The following is a 24325-nucleotide window of genomic DNA, read 5'->3' as shown; positions in this document are numbered from 1 at the left end:
ACTATACAGTACTATAGTAAATACTTACATTTTGGCATGAACTTCAAGATGGAATGTATTGGATGATTCATTTTTTTAAACCAGCCCTAGTTATAGCTTCAGTTTTAGGTCCTCTTTTTTTTTTTTTTTTTGTAAATACGAGTATAATGGATAACAAATATTCGTGTTTCAGAGCTGAAGAAAGACCAGTCAAGAAAAGAAAAATGCAAAGCTGCAGCTTCCAAAAGAAGAAGCTAAAATTAATGGAGGCCATGTTGGAAGAACAGAAGAAGTTAAGTAGAGCTATGGAAGAAACCTGTAGAGAAGTGCGCAGGATTCTGGATCAGCAAAATATCATTCAAGTTCAAAGCTTACAGCTACAGGAGAGAATGATGAATCTACTGGAGAAAATGATCTCCAAATCTAATGTTTAGTTTCCTTTGTGAATGCCTCTGAGATTATTACTGATATTATAGACATCCCTTTTTTGCACACCTTATGTGTGTCTATTGCCCCATTCCCAGGTTTTCCATGGAAATTAAAATCTTAGTGTAATCATAGTTAAGCAAAGAGAAGAGATAATACAGAGTGAGAGCTATTCAGTATGAAAAAACTAGTGCAATAAATGCCTAAGTTGAAGTATTTTTATACAGAAAGGCTAAGGAATGAATAGCTCTGGGAACTTTTTTCAGTACTATTTATGCCTAGGTCAGGTAGTTTTACAAACAGCAGTGCTGTATGTTGCTTCACATCAAGGACTGCAGCCTGACCTGTTGTAGGAGAACAAAATAGTGTATTTCTAAACATGCTAATTACATCCTGACTTTGCTGAAGAGTAAACCCTGTTTTGAAACATATACAGTGATTGTACAAGTGACCTTTGGTTCTTGTGAAGAGCTACTTGGGACCACGAGATGCAGCAGTTTAAACTCCATGCCTGATGTGGATAGTACTCTAAGATATTATGGTAAAAACACACTTTTGATAATAATAAAAAAAAAAACCAAACCAACCTTACTATATACTGAATACTAAAATGTATAGAAGATACTTGAAGTTGCTTTTGATATTAAATGTATAATTTTTTCATTATTAACTGGAATCTGTTGACTTAATGAACAACCAGCAATGAAAACTCTCATTTATTCTCTATCACAGAAGAAGAATATTGTAATGTGTGTATATACTTTATATATATATATATATATATCTCAAATGAAATAAAGAAAAAGAAGAAGCTTATTTATTATTGCTGGGCAGACAGTATGCTTGGGGACAATGCAAAATATTTGGAGAGATAACCAAGTTCCAAGTTTTAAAATCTTAAGTGCAGTGTAAATATTTCCTGTATTAATTCCCCCAAATATATAGATAGATCTTAGGAGGCTGTTCAGCACCTCTACATACCAGTATTTGCTGATGGAACAACTTTGGTGGGCAAGTAGATGTTTTAAGCAGTGGTCAGTAAAGCAGATCAACACTGATAAACCACAAGAGGGAGCTGAAGGCATAAAGGATTATATTTAAGTGGTTAAGATGAATTACTAGCAATAATGAAAAATGATACTGAAATAACCTTGAACATAAATTCAGAAATTCATCAGTTGAATTTCATATACACCATTTTTTTTGTTTACTCTTTGAAAAGCACATTTCTCCTGCTTTCACTGTAGTTGAAATATTGAGTACCCAAGATTAGATTCAGATATAGAAGAATTAATGTTAGTAGCAGGAACTCAGGCCATTTTCCATTCTCACCATTAAACAATATCTCCTCTTGAATCTTTGTTTTTGAAGTTGCTTGTATTTTTCTTATAGCTTAACATATTGTTATTTAAATTAATGTTAGCTATTTTAAAACCCAGGCCTGACCAATTAATTTGTAATTATGCCTAGTGAATAAGATAGAGGTTATCCTCACCAAGCAAAYTAATAGTATGTGAAAATATTCCTTAGAAGAAGAAGATCCTTTATGTATGAAGATTAAGCATGACACAGCTATAAAAAAAAATGTATGTAAATGCTACCCCTTCTTACAGAGTTTAAATCATGATAACAAGGTAATGCAAATGCAGTAGAAGACTGAACCTGAAGAAAATGGTGGTTGCTCAAGAATAAATGAAATAATTCTTCTTTCGCACCTTTACTATGGTGATTGGGTACTGAGAAAGGGCACTCTGGCCAGTCTGGCCTGATTTTTGCAAAATTATATGGTTGACATTTAGCAAAAGTGAAATTCCAAATACATTTTTGTATATAGATTGAATTAGTTCCATCTGAAAAAGAATAATGAAACCTCATAACCTGTATGCCTGCAGAACTGCTTTTGAAAGCAAGATTGTTCCTAGGGTCATATAGGTGATCAGTATACTTTTAAGAACATTATCATACATGTATCTGTGAGGGAGGGAATGTGTGTTTTGTGCTTTTTTAAAAGTGTTTGGCTCATTCCAAATGTAGAGATGTTACAGATTCAGGTAGGCTGACCTATCCATGCTGTACTGCTTCCTGACACTTGTTTTTGTAAAAAGAAACTCTCCCTTGACTCCACAGGAATTAACATTTACTCATATTATCTACTTTAACCTTATAGTAATTAAATCCAATCATGTGCAATAACAATGGCAACCTGTGCAGCAGAGGACATAGCCCCTCTCCTTGCTTACTATGAGAATTATAATTCCATAGTTGTATAGGCACAGGAATGCAAGAAATCTCCTCCTTCCTTGCCTGCTACTACAAGCAACCATGTCACATAATCCCTTTACTAAATGTATGGAATTTCATCTTAACGTGAGTGTTTTGTCCCCAGAATTATGAGGAGAGCTGCATTACAAATGGCTAAGTTGGAATTTAGAAGATTGTTTCTTAGTTTACTCATGGTTCATTTACATCTGTTTGGTCTTGTGTCAACACTGTGATTTAGGTGCTTCTCCAGTGTTTACCCCTGAGAATCCATGCTGTGAAGAGTAATGTTTTTAGTTTTCTGTTAGAAGGTAGGGATTAATCTGTTGACTGTTTTGCTAGTTTTTCCTCTTTTCAGTTCATTCTTCTTAAAGATGAACGACCAGAATAACATATAGTATTCGAGGTTACACTCTGAACATTGTCTTAYATAACTGCATTAAAGGAAGTAGCATTTGTTTGCAGGCTGAGAGATTTTATTTCTACATAAAAAGATATTTTTTAATAGTTCCATTTTTAAAAACCTCATCTCTTTAACAAAAGGCTTTATTTCGACCCTTCCAGATTATCTGTGTTATAGTCTTGTCCAGAGGGTGAACAAAGTACTTCTGTAAACAAATATAACTAGTTTCACATGCATTAGAATATTTCTAATGTTTTTTTTTTTGACAACAGATTGAAAAATTCTTGCCTAAACATAGTTTCTTTTTGCTGCTGTTCATTTTGTCTTAGTAGTGGCTGGACACTTGAAAAAATTGAGTAATTTTTCTAGTTTTGTTATTGAAGGTAGGAATGTATCTCATCTATATGAGACAGCTGGCTGCTGGTAAAGATATCTGAATATTTGAAATGTTCAGACCAATTATAACTTGAAACACCTTCCTTGAATTGAAATGCTTGGTAGAACTCCYGGTTTTGCAAGACTGAGACACTGTTTCTGTATCTGTGTAAGGAGCTGAGAGCGTAATAAGTATTCGAGGAGAACACGTCATAGGTTACCCACGTTTATCACTCTAACCATGACATTCAAGTAACTCCCTCACGGCTTCTGGAAGTGTGATCAACAAACTGTAGCACTGGAAAACAAACTTGTTAATTTCAGGGGAGTAATGGGGTCACCACAGCATGAAATCACTTTCAGTAAATTAAGAGCCTGTGTTTTATATATATATATATATATATAAATATATATACATGCCCCCACACAGATGGTAAAAATAGAAAAAATAAGTAAGGGAGAAAATACACTGTGTGGAGGCAGGTGATGTTGTAAGTTACGTAAAAACAGAATGAAACAAAATGAAAAGGAACCGGAGGAGACCTGAGAAAATGAGATATTTGGAAAAATGCAAGCACTTGAGAAGGGATGGTGATGAAGGAAAGATGGAAAAAAATATGTTGGATAAAGGGGCTCTAAACTAGCCCTAATCAAAACTAGTAATTACAGGGGAGAGAAGGAGCACTAGATTTATAAAGATAGGAAAATGAAAAYGGAAGCAAAAGTGTGATGATGAAGGAGAAAAGTTATGATATGGAGACGAATAAGATGCAAGTGAAATTGGGTGTATTTTGATTAGAAATCACTCATACAGATATGTGAGTCAAGTTATAAATAGTGTATAGCAAGAAGTGGCTTTTTCTCTCTCGTCAGAGAATAATGTCTCTGGACAAATATTTGGAAGCAAATACATTTTTCACAAATTAAGTAAGTGAAATTAAGTAATTTGTAGGAGAATTCCATTATAATTATAAAGYATAATCTTGTGTTGATAGTAATGATTTTCTGGTTAAAAGAGTTTGTTAATAACAAACAGTATTATTTTTTTCTCCTTGGTTTTAAATTGGTGCATCATTTTAAGATTTCAGTCTACTTCAGGCCCTGCCAAATTTAAGAGTTTTACACGGAAACAGGCAATGCATTCATGGACATGGAATGTTTTTTATTATTTCCTCCATAGATGGCCATCTCTTTTGCAAAGTATGAAAACAGCAGCAATCACAAACACAATTTTTTTATTATTTTTTTTTCCAGATTTAGTCTGCACAATTCAATGTAGGCAGAGAGAATTTACAACCCTGCAGACGTATCCTAAGATGGCAGCCTGGGTGTAGTTTTCACTTGTAGTAAAGTCAATGGGACTGCTCAATGAGTAAATGAGTACTACTCAATGAGTAAATTTATTGAACTGTGTATGTGTATGTATATGCTTGCAGGATCAGTTCCTATGATGATAATGTGAAAGAAAAWTTTGAAAAATAAATTTAGGAACATTTGGTAGTGTTATGTCAGCAAGTAAATACAACCATCTGGTATCTAGATTGCTAATCTATTTCCCCTAATTTTATGGGTAGCATACTTCCTGTGTGTGCAAGCTTRAGACTACATCATTAAAATTTTGTATTGATCTTTTTTTAGTGTTTTATACAGAAACATTTAAAATACATTGCCATTTTGGGGGTGAAATTGTGATTTTATGCACAATTTTTCAGGTTGGAAATTTTTCATTTGCCTCCTGATTATTTTTAACTGTTTTATTGAAACACATTCCTAATGAGGACGATTAATTTCAGGTATATTCTTTGAAAATCAGATCGGCCATCTATGGTGAACAATAACCAGTTATCTGTAACTCTCTAATTACCAAAAATAGGGTCAGAGTTTGATCCTGGTTGAAAGTTATGTCTTCTTAAGATACTTGCTATGTAGTGAAGGGTGTGCTTGAAATCCAGATCTATTGTTCAGCACTAGAACTATTTTTTTAAAGAAATAGAAAGTAGCTCATACAAAAGTAACTGCCTTAACTGCCTTCAATCATCTGCAATTAATCCTTTTTATAATTCACTTTAAATTCTCTTTTCCTAAGATATACTTCTTCCATTGGGTTTTCAAAATTTGGCAATTATTTCTAAAAATTTTTAAAATGTGAAAAGTTTTGAATTTGGATTTTTAAATCTTCCTATAACGTTTTCAATCAGAATTCCAAATTCCTAATCTTATGTTTTACCTTAGTGGTAAGTTTTGGGTTGGTATACATTGTAAAAAGAAGAAACGAATTGGTGCATACAGTTAAAGGTATAAAATTTGCTACATACTTAATTGTCGAGGAGTACTTACAACAGCTTACAGTAGGCCTGTTTCACTGAGGCAGGCTAGAGGAATATAATTTTTGTATGAATTGCAAAGTAAACATATTTTAAAAATTGATTAAAACTACTTTAAAAACTATCAGCGATTCTCATCCCCCCCCAGGTTTAACTATCATTTATCTTTAATTCAACATAATTAAATCAAATACAGTCTGCTTTATGGACWTATAAACTTGCACAATTTTAACGTTATTTAAACAGGTATAAATAAACCTTTAAATACTGCTTTTTAGGTTAGCTTAATGTGATAGCTCACCAGATAAAGCTGAAATATACCACTGTTAAATCTGTCACAGAAATAAAACTATCTACACAGGATTTAAACCTGTACATTTCACCTGTATATAAGGATTTGACCTCATTTAGAGCTGGTTTACATTAGTTAATATTCAGTAAGAACTGCAACTGAATTTCACTATAGTTGAAATGGCATAACATAGATTACACCAGAATCTGTGCTCTTGTTTCACATCTCCATGCTGGTTAAGACTTCATATGATTTGGTTTATGTACTTATAGGAATAAGCCCCAAACTKAAATTTAGATGCATTCATTCCAAATGATAGAGCAGGAAGATTGCTGGAGCCTTTAAAAATGTGTTGCCTRTATGTATGGTGACACTACATATGCTCTGGAGATGGATAAATTTTTGTCTCAGTAATTAAAAAAAGCATGCAGCTCCTTTCATGTGTTGACTTTTCTAGACAGTTTGTGCCTACACCCGTGTATTGCTCTTCACTCTCAGAATCTCAGGAACTCCTACAGACTCACGAGAAAACAGACTAAGAAGGATGTTAAAGAATGTACAATATATCTTATATGAACTTTATTCTTATATGAACTTTCCTTTTCTTTGAATGTCTGACTGTGTTCATTTGTGCAATGAACAATTCCATGCAATATCCCATGCACATCATAGTTTTTTTACAGAAAGATACGAGAATCTTCAGTTAAAAACAARATTAGCCCACATGCAGAAACTTCACAAAAGGCACGGTGCCTAGTGGAAAGTTCAAGTTCCCTAACACTGGTGCAGTGTTCCTCAGTGCTCAAGGGAAAATTCCTCTCTGATAGTCCTTACAGTCAGCCATCTGTCTCTAGATATGGCTGCATCTGTGAATCTCTTAGATGTTGACACAACTGATCTTGTGATCTTGTCTTGTCCTCTGCAAATGAAAATGAAGTATGCAAGATATGTAGGCATGCTTCAGGTTTAGACTTAAGAAAAATAAAGCTTAAGAAAAAAGCATAGGCTAATCTATTTCAGATTAAACTAGGATGTTATGATCGATAGGCAAGAATTTGGAGCGAGTCTTTTATCAAGGAAAGGATGGTTATGCAGGATCAGCCATCTACACCTGGATTTCTCTAGCTCTCTAGGCTCATATAATAGCCACCATAAATGTATCCTTAAAGAAAGAGGTGAAGAAATAATTAATTTGTCCTAAATTCAAAGAGCTAATCCATCTAATATGTAAGTATGAGATTGAAGTTTTACTGTGGAATAGAAATTTTAATAGAAGGGAAGACCTTAACCTAGTCCTCAGATTAACCTTAAGAAGCTATGCTGAGGGTACTAAAAAGGTATCCACATACACAGGCAAGGCCAAAATTACTCTTAACAAATGCACCTAATGGAGAAATCCATTTATTGTCATTCTAAAAGTTCATTTAGAATCTAGTTACAAAGTGGATGAAGTTGAAGTCAGCCTGAGTTAGGTCAGATTCAAAAGCAAGGGCAGAACCTTCTAATTCCACATGATTAGGCACAGAAGCTCTTCACACCAAATAAAAGACCTGCCAGGGTGGGCTTAATGTCACTGCCACTGTGTTGTGCCTTCCCAGATGAATTTCATAAGARCTTACCATGTGATGAAGAGTGCCTTTGGCAGGTATCCTAAAGACAGACTTGGTCCAGAAGGACCTCTTGTTCTCAAAGTTTGGAGATAAAATGCTTGGATGAGGAAATAGTAAAATGTTTGGACTTGAGCTTGTCACCTCCCAGGTGGGGAGGATGTAAAATGTGTTTTCTGATTCCAAGGTTAACAGCTGGAAGTGGAGGGGGTCTTTTCCTCACTTTGATGCTTCATAGTTCATCCTGGAACTACAGCCTATGGGAATCAAATGGGAATATGCAAAATCACTTACTCTGCCRATTACTGATGTCACCTGCTTAGTGCCTCAGGTGCTCATTCTCACTTACGTTTCTTTTCATGGAAGCTTTTTGGAGCTCGAAGAACTCTKAGCATGTTTTCCTTGCAGTTTAGGGATATAATAGACACTTCTATACTGAGATTTGTGCTTAGGAATAAATTTAGGTAGCAGAGTCCTGGTATGTCACCAATGTGTGGTGTGTACTTGAGAATCACACTGAAAATGGTTTCAAAGACACTAACACACACACACATACAAAAGATAAAAAAGAAAAGGGAGATGGGAGTAGAGCATTGGGAGATGTCACTTATGATTCTAATTTCATAGACTTCTACRATGCAAGGATGGAACTTGCTCCTTTCATGAGAAGCTACTGCTGTATGACATTGTCGTGACTTTTTTTTTTGGCATGGTACTTAAAGCCATAGGGAATACCTGCCTGAGAAATCCCTTCTCCTTACAGCAATAAAAATACACAGCACATCTTCAAAACATGTAAATTCAGCCACTACGTGACTCTCACCTTTCAGCCTAGCAGGACTGAAGACACTACTTAAGCAGCAAGGCCATGGCAGGATAATTAGTCAGGCAATTTTGAATTGCAAGAATAAAGCTCCAAGGCCTAAAGGAAAAAGCAAACAAACAAACAAGCAAACCTTTCAGTAACGCCCCAAAGAGCGTTACTGCTCCCTTCTGAGCAGAAAACAGAATGAAATATACTAGAAAAGAATCTTTTTTTTCTCATTTTTTGTGCATATATTTTAAAGCTATTAGAAGARGAGGAGTCTATGACACAATATGATATTAATATCTTTGAAATCATTCTGGCTCAACAAGGTACTCCTGTTCCTCAGGAACTGAGGAATGTAGGGTACATGGTGCCTCTTTGTCCACATGAAACGGTGGGGGTTACAGGTTTGTGTTTCCACTGACATCAGTAACACCAAAACCCAATTCTTTGGTCTCTAGTTCTTGACAGAAATGTATCAATCAGATACAGGCTTACATAGATATACTTGAAATAGATGTTTTGTTTTTATTTGTTGCGGCTGCTCATAAGCATTGAAGGTATACCAAGACACCAACTGCAATCATATGTAGTCCAGGGCAAAGGCAAAAAAAATGGAGCTTGATGAGAAACTGTGTTTTCTCACATTTTGTGTTTCTCACAACTTTTGTATACAACAAAAGGCTTTATTTGATCTATATAAATGATTTGGGAAAATTCTTTCATAGAGCACATTCTGTTGTAATTACTGCTTTCAATACTACTTTTATTTATATTGCAGTGAGGGCCTGGATTTATATGGCAGACTGGACCAAAGGACCAGTCAGCAYTGTGGCCTTGCTGTGCCTGATTTTTTGCAAAGAAAGATATTCTAGACTGCTTACCTTGTAAAATTTAGATTTTGCAATGGTACCACTCACATATTTAAGAATAAGTGCACACACAAATCTTTCATCAAAAGAACCTTTATTTTAACTAGTGTGCAATCCTTGCTTTCTGTGCACAGTTGAACATTATATTATTTTTTGAACAGAAAAATAGTTAAATATCCTGAAAATAATTTTTTTGTAACATATGAGGTAAAGATGCAATTACAAAGCCAAGTAGATGCAAAAGATATACAGATCAATCCTGTTATAGCTAAATAGGATTTGAAAAGTTACATCCTCTATTGGCCAGTCTACATTTAACAAGATCAGTTTCCCTATTTAGTTCTACTACTTCCCAGCTCTAAAGAATTTTTATATGCTAGGGCAGGAAACACCATCATCCAAAGTACATTTACTTAGAAATATTTCATTCATCTTCCCACTGGCACTAGAAGGGGGAGATGATACTCAACAGAAAGGAAAMATTTTAAAGATTGGATTAACTAGCAAAACAGTGTAGATATTGATGGTTCTGTGTTCATCTTGCAGACCTCACTGTGGAAAATGTTACTAGATTGGACTCTGATGGTTAAYTGAAGGAATAGCTTTTGAAATTTAGGAAATAAATTCTTTAATGRGGATTTTGCTCCCAACTACTTATTAACTGGCCAACACAAAGCTAATTATAACATATATGAAATATAATCTTCCCTGACTTTAGGAACAAAATTAAGGTAGGAAAAATGTAATGAATAAGTGGAAGAAGCATTTAATGCTGCCATTTGTATAATTTTTTTGAACATGCTATAAACAGTAAATGAAGAAATTGACATTTATGCGAGGATATTTCTGCATGTCTAAAATAAAACCCCTTGGAGCAACTAAGACTTTCATTAGTTTAATTAAGCCATGGTAGCTAAAACCATAGACTATGTATCAGGACTAAGTTTTACCTGTTGAATCCTCATATGGGTGAAAGCAATAAGCATTCTTCATTAAAGCATGCATTGTAAATCTCTCCAGATCAAACCTGACAGTTGTGTGACACTCTGGTAGAGAGACATGTCTGTATACCCAGCATTAAGCTACTTAGCTTAATGCTAAGGGGGCATTAACTAACTTGTTCCAGATTCTGACAATTTATGATTTTCAAACTCAGGATTCATGATGCCTTAGATGCTTCTGAATGCAAGTATACTGTGTGAACACAYCTGTTTCCAGGTAAGTCTGGGTGTTCATGTCTTCTTTGTTGAGCAATACTCACAAACATAGGAAATTCTGCTCTCCTGTGGAGAATTCTGTGAAGTCAAACTAATTAAATGCTTTTGTGCTATTATAAAAGTCCTGTAAGGTCTGTTGGCTATCCAGGTTCAGTTCTTCCATGGAAGAAGAAGTAATTTTACACTTCCATGGAATAATTGTTTTGTAGTTAGTGAAAGATRACACCACTTCCTAGTATCTCTTTCYTTGAAACAAACAACCCAACATCTAATTCTTTGTATTAGTTTCATATAGGCCCAACCAGGCCACTTGCAGATACCTCTGTACAACTCTGTGGATAGTTACAATTCCTATGTTTACTCTAACTGTCATTGTCAAAGAGAGATTTTCATCTGTTACAATTGTTTACTACTTCAAACTGAAAGGTGTGGCTAACCTATCTTCCCTTCTGTAGGTGAACAGGTTAGTGTAAGTCAACATTTGATCTGTTAAGGCAGCATGGAAGACTGATAGGGGCAAAAGACAACCTTAGCAACCTCATATGGAAGCTGGAGATAATCTGCCCATTAAGGAAAAAAAAAAATCAGGTCTTCGTTGCAGAAGGCCATTCTTGACCCTGTGAAATCTCCTCAGCCAAAGGATACGCAAATGTAGCTTGTCTGGGCAAAATGAGATCTCTAAAGAATATTTTAAAAATAATTACTATACCATACCTGAAAGAAGCTATCATTTATGAGGTTAAAAATCAATCAATTTCTTTTTCTATGTTTTGAAATTTTATTCTCTCCTAAAGGAGACTTTCCCCTAAATTACCTTTTATTAGTCTCCCCTGAATTATCTGTATGGGAACATGCACAGCACGTTTGGACAAGTTAGCAGGTCTATCATCTTGTCATTTTACACTCATTTACCAAGATGTCTTCTGCACGGATGAGAAAATGAAATAATGTTTATTTTATCAGGTTGTTTTCCCCTCTGGAAACTATCCCATAAAACCTAGTCAAAAGGATAACAACACTGGGATCTAATTTGATCTGAAAAGTTTCATGTTGGTAGAAATCTGCTTGGAACTGACTGACAAAGAAAATAACAGCAGAATGAGAAGGTGGAAGAGGGAGTGGTAAAGCAGTCCTTTATTTTTTTTCAACTTTTTTTTGTGTTGTTGTTTTTCTTGAACTCTCTGGTTACTGTAAACACCTTAGAAAGCAAAAGAGATATTAAGAAACAATKTTTCCAAGTTAAACAATCAAGTCACTATTTAAAATTTTTAAAAGTTTTCTTATGGACATGTCAGCAGTAGTGAGTTGTGGTAGCTATGTCTTTCTCTGGAGGATGCACAGCACTGAAAGAAATTTAAAGGGCAGGCATTCTCCTTCAGCCTGTCACTAGTTGGCTCAGTTCCCTTTTCAGGTTTTTGGTGCACAGAAGAAAAATAACATTGAAATGAAGGAATCTCCTGTGCGCAAAGGCTTTCTACCAGTCCTTGCTCACAGAGATCACAAACTTTTGTAAAGTATAAACAGATCACAAGACTTTTTCACGTTTTCTAAGAAAGTCAAACCTACTCKGTTAGTTCTTCGCTTAACCGGGTCCAGCAGGGTGGCAAAAACTTCCCCTTTACACATATTCTTGCCCTTTGGATTGCCGATTACTGYAGAAATGCCTCACCTACCTCTTCGTCCTCATGTGGCGGTTTAACGGTTGAACTTAACGCTCACACCCACTTTTACCTTTGCCTATCACCCTGTAGGCTCGCTTTCCTTCTGGGCTGTAAGGAATGACATACCTGCTCGATGCTCCTCTCAACACCCCCCTGACCAAGCTACGGCTCTCCTCAGCGCCATCGCAGAGTCGCTCCCCTGCCAGCTATCTCGGCAGCGCAGTTTACGTACTCGGGCCAGAACCGGCTCCCAACTGCCCTCCCGACTCCGAGGGGGGCGGATCAGGCTGCCCTCGCCGTGCTACTCGCGAGCGTTTCGCTCCGCGCCTCCGCCTCCGCGGGGTGGGGGGGGCCGCTGCGCTCCCCCACGTCCCGCCTCGCGCCCGCGCACCCCAACGATCGCCCGTTCGAACGGGCGCCGCCAGCCCGCGCCTGCGCGTGCTCCCGCCTCCTGCCCACAGCGCCCTTCCGAGGCCGCTGGAGCGCGGGGCGGAGGGTAAGGAACTACGAGGCCCAGCATGCCCCGCGCGGCCCGCTGCCCGCGGCGCGGGGAGCCGGCCGCTCGCGAGGCACGCCGGGAGCTGTAGTTCCGTGGCGCTCCGCATTGTCTCTCTGCTTTCTCTGTCCGGGAAGCCGGCGGCCACCCCTGCCGGGTGAGTGCGGTGACTGACAGCCCCTCGCAGCCAGTGGCCGAGGCGCTGCGCGGYGGAGCCCGGCGCCCGTCTCCTCGGTGACCGGGGGAGCTGGTGCCTCGGCAGAGCAGCCGGAGTCCTGGGGGACGGAGGTGAGTGGGTCTGCGAGGGCGGGGGGAGCCGCCACCCCTGCCTGCAGGCTCTCCCCTCCCCCTCGCGGCCGGCCCGGGACCCCGCTCGGGGTGGGGGTGGGGATGGAGGGGAGCCCGGCGGTGAGGGAGGGCGGCGGCGGCGGCGGGCGCCCGTTGGCCTCCCGGTTTGTTTTGCCGCTGGATTTTTCAAACCGCCCCCGCTGGCTCAGGTGCCTCCCCGCGGCTCCACCCTCCTGGGAAGCGGCGCCGGCGGGGGGCGGTTAACGAGCAGCAGCAGCAGCGCCGCCGCCGCGTCCCCGCGCGCGGACCGATGCCGCCGCCGCGTCCCCGCCGAGGGCGGCACCCGGCCTTGCGCGGCTTTTGTGTGCGGCGTGTCCCGCCGCCGCGCCGCCATCCCGCACCGTCGCAAGCGCTTCCCAGTGCCCGAGCGGAGCTCCCGCATCGCTGCTCCCCTCTGAAGTGCCGCCTTCGAGAGGCGTCCCAGCCGCTCTGGAGCGTGTTTGGAAGGAAAGAAGAAGAAAACAAACAGCCYGACTGCCAACGAAATCTCTTCGTGTAGCTCACTTGTTGTCAGGAGGAACTTTTAATTATTTTAAGTAACCTGAATGATGAATACACGCCTGTTGGCACAGCAGCTATAGAAAACTTTGTCCTTAGTCGGGTGACCGTTGTCAAACAAAACAGCAAGCGTTCTGTGGTTTTTACATTTTTGTCCTTTACCTTCAGCTTGAGCAGAGGTTTCTATTAACATGTTTTTTAGTCTACTGTTACTAATTAAAGTGAGTAGTTCTCATCACRCTAGGTACACCTAATTATTTGCTAGCCAAGCAGTTCCCGCTTATACAGAAAAATGGTGCCAAATGTGAGATGTCGATAAACAYTTTTATCAAAATGTTGACCCACCCATGTTCTTAAACAATAGGTAATGTCTTCCACAGTTCACACTATTATTCTTCTTGTACATCTTGCCTATAAACGTGTACCACAATTTAATAGAGAACAGAAACTAGATCTTTTAACTTCATTTGAGCTTTGTGGTCACATCAGTTGTGGAAGTAGTGGCAGTTCTGCATTAGAGTGTCTCCTACATTGAAGGCTCTTTTGCAATACTTAATATAAAGATGTGTATGACCAAGGGTAATGAGACAATCTCTCCCCTCTGTGTGCTTCCTTCCCACAGGCTATCCTCTTAGCGTCTCCCTATTGAAAAACAAAATGAAACCAACTGTTTCTCTACTTTTCAAAAAAAAAAAAAAAAAAAGCACATTAGCATGGATACTGTAGTGCCAAGTATCAGCTTATTTCCAAAGGCTTTTCAAAATGGACTGGTGGCCAGTACTGTAGTTTTAACTTTCACATGCTCCTTTGCTGCCCTCTGTAACTGTTAGGCTATAGTCTAACTTATGAATACATCTCCTGTTTCTGTTTGCTCTTTTTGTTGCTATGAGTTAACAAGAGCAGACGCAGGAAACAAGCTACCTCTCTCCCCTGAAGGTACACAAGCAAGTAATATTTTCTCTGTAGTAAAGGATTTGAAAAGTGATATGAAAAACAAGCATGGATTTTTTTTTTTTTTTTTAAAACAACATAAAGGAATGCAGTGCTTCTGGGAGAAAGTACAGCTCAGCTGTAACTGGTATGTGTGGTGCGTTATACCTCAAAAAAAAAAAAAAAAAGATTAAAACAATAGACCAAAATGTATGCTGGCAGAAAACTCTGATTTCACTTCATTTTGCTGCTGTATGACAAAGCTGATGTGTGGGGCAAACTGTGCTGTTTCACGTACTTGAACAACTCTTTTAATTGTGTTGAATGGTGTTTCTGTCTGAAATGTGAAGTATATTATTAAACTGTATTTGTTCTGTATTWTGTTACTAAGCTGTATTCGTGCAATTTTGCTAAACCTTTCTCAAATCATATTTCTGAAAAAACATTTTCAGTGTTTTAACAAGTATATTGAAACGTCACTAAATAATACAATTTGTGTAAGGTTTAGTTACTATGTATTACTAACTATTCTGCTGTTACAGGCTGGTTTCCTCCTTTAGAAAAGCGTATATCCTCTTGACAAATACTTATGAGATGCATGTTTTTTGGTATTGTAGTCTTTTTCTCTTTGAGACTTATTTTTTCATACTTAGTGATACAGGAAACCAAAGTAAGCCTGGCCATGTCTGGTATCAGGGTGCAACCATTTTCTGACATACTATGTATGTTCGAATGTAGTTACGCTATTAAATTACTAAAATTCAATGTTGGAATTATTAAAACTAATTACMGTAGTATATTATTGGTAGATTCTATAAGATTCAGCATTTAATTTTACTGAAAATCAACAGCTAAAATCACTTTATCTTTGGTTATTCAGGACATTTTTCAGGGTATAGTGTTCATTAACAATTTCATATTTTTAATAAAAACATTCCACCATTCAAAGGTTTCTATCACTGCAGCTAGAATGTCTATATTTTGTTATTTATACTACATAATTTGTAATTTATTACAGTAAACATCATTTGGATATATAATTATTTTTAAACTGGAAATTTGTACTTATTTTTCTGTTACATCTTTCTATAGCTACAATTTGGAATCTTCAAAGAAATAAGAATAAAACTTACATAATTAGGTAATTTAGTTTTAAAATCAAGCTATAAGGTGTACATTTTTACATTTACTTTGTTAACAGTTTGTAACTCAGCTAATCTCTCTTGGAATCTCTCTGGACATGAGAAACACTGTTTTTCTAATTTTTCAGGTAGTCTGTGATACCATTATAGTAAAACATGTATGAATGCTTAGAGTTCTTGCAGAAGAGCTGCATTTGTTCTTTGTCCTGAAGTTTCCTAGATAAATTCAGCTGTTACTTCTCATGGATGGAATAGGTAAAAATAATGCACAGTCATATCAGGCTGCTGAGCTTAGGAAGTGATGGCTTTTTCTATGATGTAGTACAGTTTTCTTTTTTCTCATTTATATATATATATAATTTATATATATATRTGTGTAAGAATATATATATAATATATATATTTTAATAGCAAAAGTCTCTTTAGTGTTGAAGTACTTCCTAACTTTTCACACACAAAATTAAGCAAATAAATGAATAGCTGTCTGATAGAAATCTTCACACCTCTGGAACTTCATTATTAGAGAAAAATAATACGGTATAAGCAGTCTGCTTTCTTTCTTTCCTTTTCTTTCTTTCCTGTTCTTTCTTTCCTGTTCTTTCTTTCCTGTTCTTTCTTTCCTTCTTTTTTAACATATGGTCATACATATAGGAATGATGTTTCCTTATCAGTGCTTATCATCTGGAATAAATACTTAATGTAAGGGGCAGTGGTAGCAGTTTAGGAAGGCTTGTGAATGGAGTTAAATGGAATCCTCTCATAGAAAATGCAGAATCATGAGGTGGGAGAGYACTGAGATTTGCTTTTTTTCCAAGAACAGTCTAACTACATTTTCATTACAGTTTTTTGCAGTAGCTCCTATTTTTTATAGATTAGAAAGATAATTAGAAAATCTATTTTTTCTTATCAGCCCCTTCAACATTACAATACTGAATCTTAAACTTTTGCAAGTACTGTTTTTCACTCTATTTTTTGATCAGATTATTGTATAATACTCTTCTAATTGTTTCTTTCTCTTGCAAGCTAGTAGCATGCTTTTAGGTGCCAGAAATTACCGTGCAGTACAGTTGACTAGTTTAGCAGTGCAGTGTTGGAATATACCCAATGGACATATTAAGGTATTTTCAATACATGCAAGAATAGAAATATTCCCTGAAAGACAAATTAAAGTATGTATTTATTCWTGCTCTCAAATATCGGACTTTCATTTACTGTTGGGCATTTGTTGTTTTTTTGGTTGAAGAAATTTATCTTGAAAAGATTTATTAATATTTAATTATTACTCCTAGAAAGTACCAGACCTAATTATAGATAGCGGAATGCACAGTGATCTCTTAGTTTATAAGTAGCCTTGCGGGGAAAAGGTGAATGTATTTAAGRTACAAGATTGGATGCAAGTTGACTTGGGTCTTTTATAGCAGCATGTGAGTTTGAATAATGTTTAGGAAGCATTTCTTATCTCCATCCAAAGGTTAAGCGTGAAGCTTCATTACTTTCCAAAGCTAACTTATTTTCTGAAATTATAGAGGAACTATTGTTATGGAAGCTAATTAATTACTATATTAAGACAATTTGCAGAAACTCTTCTGTATTGGATGGTCATAGCTGCTCCCTGGAGACTCTTAAAAAAAAAAAAAAATCTAAAACCCCCAAACAAAACCAACTGAACATCTTGTGCAGTTAAGTCTTAGATACTAAATTTTATATATACACGTATAATATAAATACATATTATATATATATACGTGTGTGTGTGTATTATATATATAAAATATATATGTGTGTGTATGTGTATATATATATGTATGTACATATTTATTTATTTTTCTGTGGAACATCTGAAGGACTGGTCCTTACCTTCTGTTCTTTCCTGGGCAGAAAATAATGCAAACAAGGTAGTGTGGATTGCATCTCTGTGCATGTCTTTAAGGCAGACTTTTTTTGTTTTGTTTTGTTTTTAATTCAGGACCTGAGAGCAATGTTACAAGGACTTCTTGGTAATTTCTTCCTAGCAAGTAGTGGATCAGAGATCACTAATGTTAACTTTATAGATACAGTAAGCAAAAGTGTCCATCTGTGTGAGCTGAATGTATATATTTGTATCTGTCTACCTATATGAAACATTTTCAAGTACATTATAGTTTAAGTATGTTACAAGGTGATCAAGTTATGTGCAGTCTATGATCTAGCTGAGAAATAGTTATTTTCAAATTAATTCTCACTTATGTAGCTATAGTCATCCAGTTAATTTAGTTGCTCATCCTCCAGATCTCTAGAAGCAAGAGTTCGTATCATGCAGCAAGTGGATAATTTCAAAAATTGAGTAGGATGCCATTTCTGTTATTAGCGTGAAATCATTTTTAAGCATTTTAATCTGCTTAGTGAAGGAAATCTATCTAAAATAGTAGAATTTACCTGAGTCCATTTGGACAAGACAACCAGACTTCAGCATCAACACCAAAATTTAATGAAATCTAATATTTCTATCTCTTTTTATAAAGCTACATCATCTCACTCATAAAGTCATGCTTCTACTGCTGACTGGATTAATACTGGCAGCCTGTGGAGTTCTTTTTTAAGTTTTTATCTAAAACACATGGGTGTTGGAATGACTGACTGAAATGCAATTTTTATAGTGTTTTTTCTGTTTTTTTTTGAGTAAATTTATCATTATTGTAACAATAAACATGATTTTTTTTCTCTTTGTCTAATACATCATTTGAGTGTGCATTTGATGGTGTTGCAGATATTAAAAAAAATACACATGTGAAAATTGAAGTCCAAGTTACTTATCTTAAGCTGCTTTCACAGTCAGTGGAGAGAAACAGGCAAATCTACAGGTAATTTATCTAATTTATTTTAGATAGATATCTTTGGTACGTGTGTCTATACATTGAGTAGAAAGGGGGAGTAGGTCATAGCTGACCAGATCAATTTAATCTCTGACTTTAAGGTGCCTGGGAAAGGATAGATGAACCTCATCCCGGATTTTCACTGTGCTGCAGAATGTGTTGGTATCACAATGGTGGTGTAAACCAGAACTCTAATGAAGTGTAGGTAAAATGATGGAGTTTTCTTTCTTGGAAAAGAAGCAACATGATGCAGTATGAAAATACTGAACTGTATATAAAAAGACAGATTCTGTCCTTAGCTTTGTCATTTTGGACAGACGCTTTATTTGCCTTCACTGTTGCCTTTTTATAAGTAAAATGAAGGCTGAGATACCTGCCCTTTTCAAATTATTTTGAGTGCTGTGTTATTTCTCTAGTAATAGTTTTTGATGGAGTTCTGTTTTTCTGAACAGTAAAAGGAACCAAAAAGCTGAAATATGTTTGAAAATTCAAATGTCTTTTTTTTTCTTTCCTTAGAGCTTCATCAATTGAAAGAGTCATAACTTATAGAGTGTGAAACATGACAAAAAGCTGGACTAATTGAAAGCTTTCCTGCTCTGGGAGAAAAACCCAAAATGTATAGACCAGGGGAGACAGTCAAACGTCGACTCAACATGCATGCTCCTCCTCGGATAAGAAGTGTGGAAGTTGCAAGAGGAAGAGCTGGCTATGGGTTTACCCTTTCTGGACAAGCTCCATGTATTCTTAGTTGTGTTATGAAAGGAAGCCCTGCAGATTATGTTGGACTTAAAGCAGGAGATCAAATATTTGCAGTTAATGAAATTAATGTGAAGAAAGCCTCTCATGAAGATGTAGTCAAACTTATAGGAAAATGTTCTGGAGTGCTGCACATGGTCATTGCTGAAGGGATTAGTCATATAGATTCGTGTTCTAGTGATGAAGAAGTTGGTTTTTATGATGGAAAGGGCTGGCTGAAACCCAAACCTGACTCCAAAGCTCTAGGTATAAATAGAGCAGAGAAAGTTGTTGAAGAAATGCAGTCTGGTGGCATTTTCAACATGATCTTTGAGAATCCTACTCTTTGTGCTGGAAACTCAGAGACTTTGACACCAAAACAAAGATCGTTTTCAGATTCTGCTGCTATTAAATTTGAAACTGGAAATGAAAGTATAAACAACCCAAACCTACTGTCCAAGGAAGAAATATCCAAAGTCYTGAATGATGATTCAGTTTTTAGAATTGGATTGGAGAGCACTGAAGACTTTGGATTAGACGCAAGTATTTTAAATGTTGCTATGATTGTAGGTTACCTAGGCTCAATTGAGCTTCCTTCAACAACCTCAAATTTGGAAAATGAGAGTTTGCAGGCTATTCGTGGATGCATGAGACGGCTGCGAGCAGAACAAAAAATCCATTCGTTAGTGGTGATGAAGATTATGCATGATTGTATTCAGCTCTGTRGTGACAAATCAGGTGTACTAGCAGAATATCCTGCAGAGAAGCTGGCATTCAGTGCTGTTTGCCCAGATGACCGAAGATTCTTTGGACTGGTTACGATGCAGACAAGTGATGATGCAAGCTTGGCTCAGGAAGATGAAGGAGTTCTGAGGACATCTTGCCACGTGTTTATGGTGGATCCTGAATTATTTCATCATAAAATTCACCAGGGCATAGCAAGGCGTTTTGGATTGGAATGTACGGCAGATCCAGACACAAATGGCTGTCTAGAATTTCCAACGTCATCTCTACCTGTTCTTCAATTTATTTCTGTCCTTTATAGGGACATGGGGGAACTGATTGAGGGAATGCGTGCAAGGGCTTTTCTTGATGGTGATGCAGATGCTCATCAGAATAACAGTACAAGCAGTAACAGTGACAGTGGAATTGGAAATTTTAATCAAGAGGAAAAGAATAATAGAGTTTTAGTGGTTGATTTAGGAAGCAATCCAAGTAAACATATTCCTAACAGTATGTGGGAAAATCCAGGAGGAAGGGGACAAAATCAATCTACTTCCCATTGGAATGGCTTCTGCCATGAACAAGAAGGAAATATTCCTTTAGAAATGATTCAGAATGATAAATCCCAAAATTTAAGCAAACATCTAAGTCCTTCTGCTCGTATTGAAGTTCCACTGGTTTCTACCCGAAATTCAGTACCCCCATCTAAGAAAAGTGCTGCAGGCATAGGCAATCAAAGATGGTTGCCTGTGCATGTATTGCAAGAATGGCAACACGGCAATGCTAGCGACCAGGAGTCTTACACGGATTCTACGGATGGCTGGTCAAGTGTTAACTGTGGAACTCTCCCCCCTCCAATGAGTAAGATTCCGGCTGACAGATACAGAGTTGATGGCGCTTTTGGCCAGCCCCAGTTAAAATCTCATAAACATGAATGGTCTAAGAAGATGTTTTGCATGCAAAACAAGTTTGGCCCTCAGCACATTATTAGGAAGTCTAAAGAAGATAAAAAGGTAAGAATATGTTGATGCTGGTTGTTTAAAAACAAGCAAACAACCCCCCTCTCCAACAAATAGCCCCTGATRTTTTTAACCCCATTATATGTGTGATAAAATTTGAACATGTAAACTATTATTTACAAATTTTGGGTGAAAATAATGTGACTCTTTCTGCTTTGTAGGGGTTTTCTATATTCCTGTTTAATTGAGTGCAGCTCTGGAATTGTACTTTTGCTGGAAGTGTTGTCTGTTAGAGCTTTCTCATATTTCTTCTTGCCTCTCCATTGTTTCCAAATGTTGTAGTGACTTTGCAATAAAAGGAGACATGACATTCAACTTCAATTCCTTTTGACCTCCAGTAACAAAAGAATGGAAACAGACTGGMTCTGTTTTATTTATTATTWTTTTTTATTATTTATTATTTATTTTTTTTTCAGAAATAAAATAATTTTATGATCATAAATATTCACTCCAGCAAATCTCTCAATAAAATTGGTACTAAAACTACATCAAAGGATAGTCATTATTGATGATTATTAGTGTCCACTATTAGGTCAGAAATCTAGTGTATTACCAGTAAGCTGCGTTTCAAGTTTAATTCCAATTTGTTGCTTTGTTTGAGTGCTGTCTGTAGGCTTCTTTTGTCTACTGTCAGGTTTCTATAAAGCAAGAAAATTTGAAAAAAAATATGCATGCAATAGGTGTCCAACATAATTAGACACTATTCCCTTTGCTATGTACGCTTTTTCTTGTTGAAGGACTAATCTCATGGGAATCCAGTGTTGGTAGCTGGGATTCTGGGTGAAGTCATTGATCTTATGTTAAGAGAGTTAATGGCAAAGTGTTATATTTAAAACATTTCTTGACTCCAGGGAAAGACAGAATCTTATTCTCCAAATTAGACTTCAAGAAGACCTGTTCTTTAATCAAGAAGTATTGCTTTTGTAATTGATTCAAGTTACCATCATGCTATCCTAATGTGTTTTTGAAAAAATATTTTTTTAATCACCTGATTAAAAATACCTAGCTACTGCTCACTGATTAAAAAAGATACAGTGGACTATATAAAGGGGCTGACAATAGAGATTTGTTAGTTGTTCAAAACTGTTATAGGTAAAATCTTTGCATTGTGGCATTCAGGCATRTAGATTTTTTTGGGTAGAATGCAGAATTTTAGAACATTTTGGTTTTGGCATGGAGAGAGAAATTCATTTTTAATGCTTTTCTTACACTGTGAAGCCAACAGCTGTCATGTACATTTTTTTACACTTCTATGCTGAAAATAGTAAGACAAATAAGCTAGTATATAATATACTAGTAATACATTAATGTATTTTTAATATAACCTGACTGCTACAGCAAGCAGTCCAAACCCAAAGTAATGACCTGAATATCAAATGGTCTTAAATATAAGGTGATTCTCACTTTTCAAAAAACAGAAATAGAAATAATCTGCACAAGAATGTTTAATTTGTGTCCCATGCCCAAACACCTACTATCCAATCCTATTTGTGCCCCAATGACTACATACCTCATGGTCTGCTTGCCAACTGCTATACTGGCAGACCAAGGGAAGGCTTCTGTAAATGCAGCACGTGTACAGACGCATTATGGATGCTGATCCCAAGTGCTCTTTGGGGACCAGAGAGCTTCAGCTGCAGTTACTGCAGCAGCTACCAAGGGATGCTGTGGAAAAACCTAGAGGGTCTGTGCAGCAAGTTTGTGTCTGAAATATGATTGTAATATGGATTGGATTTTTTCAGATTTAAAACTCAAGAAGATTATTTTTGAAATGCTCGAAACATTTATTTCWTGTAAGTCAAGAGTACATTAATGACATTTTCTTAGAAAAATTTGCACTTTAACATGAAAGATGTGCTGTATGTGAGTAAACAGTAAACACTTATCACCTACTGTGTCACTCAAGTCAGCATATAGCAGAATATATGTTCTCACTCAAACTCCCTCAACTACTTTTCCCTTTTAAGATTAATGACACATTTGTTTGCAAAAAAAAAAAAAAAAAAAAAAAAAAAAAAAAAAAAAAAAAAAAAAACCACTTTTAAAATGCTCATGAAAGTCTTGAAATCATTTACAAGGATGGGTTGCAAGCACTGATCTTCATCCAGAATAATTCATAAAGATGAAGTAGTAATATGTTCTCATTTTAAATTGTTAAAGGAAATAGTTGCAGAATGTTATGTTATTGATGAGCATACCTCTGTACTTCTGTAGGTACCACAGAAATAAGGAAAATCTATTTTCTTGTGTATTAGGGCACTAATTCACTTTTATAATACAATGATATTCAGAAATTCAGACTCTTTCTTGTTTTTTGTGCAGAAAAGAGTTCAGACTGTCTTTTCCAAAACATTATTTGGAGGGGTTAGATGCTGTGTTCAAGAAAATTATACATCCTCAGCTTACTGTGACCTTTTTAAGTGGTAGGAACTGATTTTACACAGCATACTCAGACATATTCCTGTCATGGAAGTGTATAAAGTGGCCACCTGGGATTCCATTGATATTTTTACAACCTAGTGTCTCAGTTTAATGCTTAATTTGGCAGAGCAGTCCTTAAATTGCTTTTTAATTGAGTTTTTTTTTGTCTTTTGCTTTAGTACTGAAAGGTAATATATCCTCCAAGTGGGAATGTGCAGAAACCACTAGAGGGAGAAGAGGTTACCAAAGCTAGAGTTCTTCRAGGTGAACTTTGCACATCCACATTATTTGTTGTCCTCCTTGGAGCCTTCATTATATTCTATCTCAATACATGCTGGGGAAAAGTCTCAAATAACTGGATGCAGTTCTGATCTAGCAGAATAGTTGTGCAGCCAAATAGTGGTGACCACAACATTTAGTACAGGAGTGTATGCTGCACTATAGAATGCTAATGGCCCATAAACTCTTTCCTGATTTTATAACTACACCTGCAAAACATTTATGAACTGTGCAGAACACAAGAGTAGCTATGAGAGAGCCCCAGTGATCATAGCTATTTGAAGTTGCAGTTTCAGAACTGGACCTGGGAAGTGTATCTTGTGGGTRGGAATGTATGGAGTTTCAGACTTCAGGTTACAGGCAAGTAAACTATTTTTCTGAGCTTYATGTTCTCTTTAATGTATTAGTTTTCCAGTTGACAAATTAGAATTGTGGATAATTTTGTAAAAATTGGAAAAAAAACCCCTCAGTTTTTCTATATTGATATACTTTACAGTGGTAAAAAACACTTTAAAGTTCTAAATAAGTACAAATTCTTAAAAAGAAAGTTAAAATCACCTAATTTGATTAAACATTACTGAGTAGCATGAGGTTCTTTATTTTGCGTTCATATGTTATTGTAAGGATTTCATCCTTAAGTTATTGAGCTCTCATGTACT

At 36.7% G+C, this 24325-nt stretch overlaps 2 protein-coding genes across 5 annotated transcripts in view; both read left to right on the top strand.

The window, feature by feature from the left end:
- MSANTD1 (Myb/SANT DNA binding domain containing 1) overlaps window positions 1–1071 on the top strand; it is a 44795-nt gene extending 43724 nt beyond the window's left edge. For all 4 annotated transcript variants that reach the window (XM_085309695.1, XM_085309697.1, XM_085309698.1 and 1 more), the window contains one exon: window positions 173–1071. In XM_085309695.1, coding sequence (XP_085165821.1) covers window positions 173–413 — 241 coding nt within the window. In that variant the 3' untranslated portion in view covers window positions 414–1071. The remainder of the gene's footprint in view (window positions 1–172) is intronic.
- Window positions 1072–12855: 11784 nt separating this feature from the next.
- Window positions 12856–24325, top strand: part of RGS12 (regulator of G protein signaling 12) — an 88168-nt gene continuing 76698 nt past the window's right edge. The window contains exons 1-2 of the mRNA XM_085309628.1: window positions 12856–13007; window positions 19006–20960. Of these exons, the coding sequence (XP_085165754.1) occupies window positions 19104–20960 (1857 nt within the window). The 5' untranslated portion in view covers window positions 12856–13007; window positions 19006–19103. The remainder of the gene's footprint in view (window positions 13008–19005; window positions 20961–24325) is intronic.

Source organism: Rhea americana, unplaced genomic scaffold (assembly GCF_003343005.1).
Source record: "Rhea americana isolate MKP2758 unplaced genomic scaffold, rheAme1 scaffold_30, whole genome shotgun sequence".
NCBI lineage: Eukaryota > Metazoa > Chordata > Aves > Rheiformes > Rheidae > Rhea > Rhea americana.
This window is presented reverse-complemented; position numbering and strand designations above follow the sequence as displayed.